This window comes from Solanum pennellii, chromosome 5, assembly GCF_001406875.1.
Source record: "Solanum pennellii chromosome 5, SPENNV200".
Taxonomy (NCBI): Eukaryota; Viridiplantae; Streptophyta; class Magnoliopsida; order Solanales; family Solanaceae; genus Solanum; species Solanum pennellii.
In genome coordinates, this window is record NC_028641.1 from 74395500 (window position 1) to 74402202 (window position 6703).

At 31.2% G+C, this 6703-nt stretch overlaps 1 protein-coding gene across 2 annotated transcripts in view; it reads left to right on the top strand.

The window, feature by feature from the left end:
• The first annotated feature begins 2764 nt into the window (after window positions 1–2764).
• Window positions 2765–6703, top strand: part of LOC107018460 (U-box domain-containing protein 62) — a 9350-nt gene continuing 5411 nt past the window's right edge. The window contains exons 1-4 of one of the 2 annotated variants that reach the window (XM_027917227.1): window positions 2765–3428; window positions 3504–3750; window positions 5215–5296; window positions 6289–6346. In XM_027917227.1, coding sequence (XP_027773028.1) covers window positions 2939–3428; window positions 3504–3750; window positions 5215–5296; window positions 6289–6346 — 877 coding nt within the window. In that variant the 5' untranslated portion in view covers window positions 2765–2938. The remainder of the gene's footprint in view (window positions 3429–3503; window positions 3751–5214; window positions 5297–6288; window positions 6347–6703) is intronic. The other variant, XM_015218950.2, reaches the window with a different exon arrangement.

Here is a 6703-nt window from a genome sequence, read left to right on the forward strand (position 1 = left end):
TATATATATATATATATACATACATATATATATATATATATATATATATATATACATATATATAAACGTTTCTTAGAGTTTAGCTTCTACCTATTTAAACCAAAAATTGTTCAAATTTATCCAACTTTGCCAAAAGTTCTAAAATTTGTCAAATTTACTTTTCTACAACTAATAGTCAAATTTACCTAGGTCTAAATTTATCAAAATATAATTTGTTATAACTATTTTTCAAATTTAAGTTGGATTTAATAATTGAAAATTGATGGGATTAATATTAGAATGTTGTAAATAGTATTCAAATTTTAATTTGAATCAATTTTGAATAAAAAAACGTGTTAGACGAAGTATTTTACACGATAAATTATAATTCACTCAATAGAATTTAGTAGTTAATTCTAATGGTTTATATGACAAGATAAAATTTACGATCAATTTTCGCAATTCATTAAATTTTGCTAGTGATTATTATGAAAAATCACCCTCTAGCATTAAATCACCTAAATTAATTAAATTAATTGCAATGTTACCGTTACAAAAGGTGAAATTATATTCAAAAGTAAAATAGTGATAATAATAAGATATTTTTGTGAAATTTATGCGGTGGAACTATGTTATATAAATTGCTTAATTAGGACTATTTTATCTTTTGGATACTTTTTAATGGAACAAAGAAAGCAAATTATTTGTAAGATCAAATTATAAAATTTTGCATTAATGATGAACAAATAAAAAAAATTGTTCATAGAAATCAAAATCGAGTCAAATATACCATTCGAAATTGACTAGCGAATTAATATAATTAAAAATTAAAACATTCAATAAATCGAATCATTAAGCATATCCATCTAGTAAGCACCCCTAAATTATTGGTAAATCATAAACAAGTTAGTGTTATCAAAATGACATTTGAGGACCATTTTATGAAATTATTTATTTAAAAGTTTAAAGAATTCATTTTCGAAAAAGGAAGTAAATAAATTAATGTCTGAATACATACTTACAATATTAAATATTCCTAAAACAAGCTAAATACTAATCTTCAAATTTCCATCTACATAAATCCAAAAGAGTTGCAACATAGTGTGTTATGAAAAATGAAAATAATTTAATTTTGGTAGGAATAAAGATACTCCTATAATATTTTATGAGAATTCTTTTGATAATATGGGGTATAATAATTAATTTTTTTAAAAAAGATATTTGAAAATCAAGATTAAAGACAAAAGCTACTACTACTAGTTACCCTTTTTAAGAAAATGCAAATTAATTAGAGGTATACAAAATCAAATCAAATGAAAGTTATTTAATTGTGGCTATTGGGTTAATGGATTAACAATTTTTTTTATAATTTTTTTTTGAATTTTTGATTTAATTTTTATTTTTTAATATTGGGTTATTGGTCACCCAATAACAATTACGGATGTAGTAATTTACTTATTCATCCTTATTTTTGTTCGTTAGCCTTCAATTTACATTATTCTCCTAGTTCTTTTATTTGTGTTGCACTTTTATAGTTATTTTCATATTAGTTATTAATGTTTCTATTTTAAGTATTATGTAAAATTACATTATTGTCATATCACGCTAAAAAGTTGGAGAAATCATATATTTATCATAGTAACATTTTTTTATTGGTTAAATTGAAAACCGAACCATTAAAAACCAAACTCAATTAAAAAATTTATTAATTGGTCGAGCATAGCCCACCTTATTCCTTTAAATGTCAATTGCCAAATCTAGTTGGTAACTTTTTTTATTGACCAAGAAATTCGTCAATGACCTGATGGTCAATGCAGTAATTCAAAACGTTCTCAGGTTTAAAATTCAAAGGAGACAAAAAAACTAAGTAATTCTTCTCGTTTTAATTTTGGTGTACAAAGTTACATAGTACATGTTGTCAGAGATACACAAGTTTGTCACGATCCTAGAAGTTAGGGAGAACCCATGGGTCGGAACAATTGCATACTTGACCTTTCGGAGGTCTTGTACAAACCTTAACCATCATTCATTACATAAGATATGAAAAGTAGTGCGGAATTTAAAACTTTTCACGAATAAATTAATAGAAGGAACATCTTTCATAAAAGCTAAGGAATAATCTCGTCTTCACAAGCTAACTTAAAGACATGACATAAATAATCTTAGGGATACAACCTTTTACATTTTAAAGAAATACACATCAAGTCTTAAAGTTAGAAACTAAGAACATAGGACTATGCCCTCGGATATATGAGGACATACTTTGTCTTGAGAGAGTAGAATCCCAAGCTTCGTCTTCAAGTCTTCAAAAGCCTTCAACCTATATACTTATTTTTTATATATATATATATTAACTTTTGATTCCACTAACACAAGCACAACCCTTGATCGAGTGGTGAAGAGGATTCAATTTTTCCAGGTGATATGTACCCCGTAGAATTAATCGAGATGCATAAAAATTGACTCGAAATGATCATTAATTTTTTTAGACGATTGAAACTTCTTGAAAAAAATTAACCTTTTCTTTTCATTTATGGTTTGAAATCATATTGAGATTCGATTAAATTCGCACATTTTAAAAGTAAATTTTTATTAATTCTCAAACATTCAAATTCGAGTTGTAAATCTCAATCATTCTAGCACAATTTACGTTATCACCGTGTAACTTTTTCTCTTACACATGGCAAAATATATTGTTCCAATCATTTGTCGTATGCGTAGACAACGTTACCAACTTTCTATTTCTAATACTACAAATTAACCACATAAATACGACGTCGTTTTGACCTTCTTCCTAAAACCCCTAACCCTTAACCATTTTCCCCTAAAAATACAAAATTAATTGTTCCTTCAAATCACCAAAAATGGAGTTTTTCTTCAATTCAATTCTTCAAATTCTCAGAAATTAGCGTCTTTTTGGTTCAGTTTTTAGGTTTTTTTTTCTTCATCAGCATCGCCTATGGCTTCTGAAGAAATGGGACTTGTTTCAGCTCGAAGGGTGGAGAATGGGCTTAATTCACAGCTAGTTTTCCATGAAAGCAATTTCAGCTGCGGCGCACCACCACCAGCACAACCTCCGGGTGGGGTTGGGTCTGTTACAGGTGATCCAGGTCCAAAAACTACAAGGGAGCTTACCGGATTCAATCATCAACATCAGTACTTTCTTAATCAACATCAACCACAAGCTGCTGATTTTCGCCGTCAAATGTTCGGTGACGACCGTGGTGATGGTGATTGGAATAGGAAGAGCCATGGAGATGGCGATGGTGATGGATCGGAGGATGAGGATATGGATGACGATGAGGATGATGATGATGATGAGAATGAAGTGGAGGGGATTGTTACAGTTGAAAATAGTGATCATCAGAATAATAATAGTGATAAAGTTAATAGTAATAGTAGTGGTAAAGTAGTTGGCAGTGATAAAACGAAAAGTGTTTCTACATTTGGTAAGTTTTTGACGATTTTATTGTTTTCTTGATTTGGAATTGAGATGTTTTTGATTGATTGATTTGTTGAATAAGGTGTGAAGGAAGGGAATGTTGGGCCGTCGGGAAATGAAGGTGGTGTCGACGTGAGAAATGCTGTGATAATTGCTAGTGTTGATGGGGATATGTATTATAATCAGTATTTGCAGGGACCGGAAGGGTCCAATGCAGCGCAGAAGGAAATGGGGTTTGAGAATGGGTGTGGATTTAGTGGGAGAAAGGAAGCTCATTATTCAAATGAATCAGGAGAGTCATTGAGAACTATTCTTTCCGATCCTATTACGTGAGTTCCTTGTTTTATAATCTGTTTTGTTTGTTCGCTTGTTCTTCTGGTTTAGCTGCTTGACATGTTAGATTGTAAGTATGCATAGATTGCCCCTACTCTGTCTTAAAAGACTAAGTTATTACTGAAAGTTGTTTGCTTTCCCTGAGCTTCTAGTTTTGACTTCTGGAATAAAGAAAATAGTAAGGTGAAGTGAGAAACTAGGTAATTGTGCAAAATAGCAGTTTATATGATGAGGTTGCTTTAGGTGAATGTATCAAGCTGCAGTAATGTAGAAGCAATTAAAAGCAAAATATGTAATGACAGCATGTTGTTTTGGGTTAGCAAGCATGATCTTGCATTAGAATAGAAGAGTATTGGTGATTTATCTATACTTGTTCTAGATTCTCAGTTATACTGTGGTGTCCTATGCCACTTCTTTTCTAGTTCTAGGAACAAGAGAGAAAAGAAGAGGGCATTTATGGGATGAAATGACTTTATGAATTTTGCCTAGATTACTCTTATAAGTTTTTTCCTGAATTTGGGATGGTTGGCATTATGCCAGTCCATAAAAAGAAATTATGCCAGTCCACACACACAAAAAAAATAGAAACTGTACTAAAAGGTGTGGTCTAGCGGTCAATGAAGTGGGTCCAAACCCCGAGACCAGGGTTCAAATCGTTATAAAGACAAAAAAAACACTGGGTGATTTCTTTCCATCTGTTTAAGTCAAAGTTACCTTATTCATGTGTTGGTGGGAGGTTGTGGGTACCGGTTGAATAGTGGAGTGTGCACATGCAGACCAGGATACAAATCTTTATAAAAAAAGATGAAACTGACAAATAGATTTAACATAATTCCCTCATTTTATATTATGCAAACCTGTTTGACTGAGCATGGAGTTTAAGAAACAGATATTTGGGACTTGAGGTTCTAAACAACTAATGGCATTTCTGTGGCTATAAAAGTCATGACATTTGGTAAAATAGAAAGTTTAAATTTAAAGTTAAATTTTCTAACTATTGAAAGGTATTCATATTATCGGAACTTACTAAAAAGGAAAACATGTTGCTTACAATAGAACAAAGGAAGTATGTTGTTAGTTTCTACAAGTTATCATTAAATGGATCTTCTAAATGACCATTGGTCAACAAATATGCTCTCTTGGAAAGCGGCTGATGTATGCTCTTACTTCTTCATTCTTCTAATGGCTGCATGATTTTTTTAATTTTTTTTGTAAATCTAATCTGAGATACCTAGTGTAATGCTTAGAGTAGAGGTCAGAATGTTCTTAGGATTATTAGCTTGTGTAGTTTCTTTCCATACGTTAGTTGCTGGTGCTGACTCATGCATTTATTTATTTATCCCAACTTAATATCTTGCTCTCTTGTAGTGTCTTTCAATTTATTTCCCGTTATTGATTCATGTATTATTTTAGCCATCTTGTTACTTGCGGCACACCTGACATCATGCTGCCATTTTTAGGGGAGAGCTTATGGATGATGCGATGATATTGCCTTGTGGGCATTCCTTTGGTAGCGGCGGGGTTCAGCATGTAATTAGAATGGTATGTCCTCTAGAAGCAGTTTGTTACCAACTTTTGTTGATACCTTATATTAATTGCATTTGCATCTAAACTGCTTGTTAGCTCTTCCCTTTGAGTATTTTGATATTCAATGCCTGCCTAATCAACAAATTCTGTTTCAAGATGTATGAGATTGAGAGACTGACTACTTCATTGGCGTAGTATGAGAATATGTTCCTGAATTCGGGTTCTGATTGTGGTTATTATGCTCTTTGAGTTAAGGAAGCTTCTTTGGAAAAGCTTCTCTTTGCTTTAAGTTTAGGGGACCTGCACTGCATTTGATTACATAGCGATAGCCGAAAATGTTAATATTCTCAGTTGTGGAGATGCAAATATCAGAAGCAAATGCAAGTGCGTTTAATTTTAGATTTGATATTGATAGGACCTACTGTTCTGAAACCATACCACCTGCAAAAGCTGTACCTTAATATTGCATGCTTAATCTATCAAATCTTCCGTTTCTCCTGTCAAATAAAAATAGTTACAGTAATCCTCTGCTTGCACTGTCATTTAATGTTTCTGCATAATGAAGTCTCAAGTGTTTGTCTTTTTACCTTAGTAGGTACAGTTATTTAATGAAGTCTTAAGTGTTTATCTTTTTACCTTAGTAGGTACAGTTATTTAATCTTGCATGCTAAATCTATCAAATCTTCCGTTTCTCCTGTCAAATAAAAATTGTAACAGTAATCCTCTGTTTGCACTGTCATTTAATGTTTCTGCATAATGTAGTCTAAGACTCTAAGTGTTTATCTTTTTACCTTTGTAGGTACAGTTATGATATATGTTGATATTTTATGAATGTGTACTTTCACATAAATGCATGAGACCAAAAGTTTGCAGTATTCTCTAATCCCATTTAAGTTGGCAACTAGGTCTTCGGAAGATAATATAAATTTGCAGTGACTTTAGTCTGTGTACCTTTGGACTATAGTTCTAAAGTGTGTGTCTTATTAGCCTTTATGGTCTATTTTCAGAAAGTTTGCTATATCTGTTCACAAGCGGTGTCCGAAGACTCACTGTCACCTAATTTATGTAAGTATACATTCTGTACTTTTGGTAGCTTGAGTATACATTTCCTCTGATTCTCCTAATACTTGATAATGCTGTCCAGTGAAAGCCAGTACATTTTCAAATGTCTGCTACTGTATAAGAATTGTTGCTTTGGGTTTTCATAATTCAGTTAAAATCAAAATACTGAATCAAACAAAAAGTTTTGGTCTTTTCTTTTTTGGTAATTCAGTAATTTGGTTCGTTTTATCCAAAAATCATTAAACATATTAAAATACTGAATCTTTATGATTATTGTATTAGATAATTTAATTGTTTATTAGTATTTGAATTTATATATATATATATATATATATATATATATATATATATATATAAGAC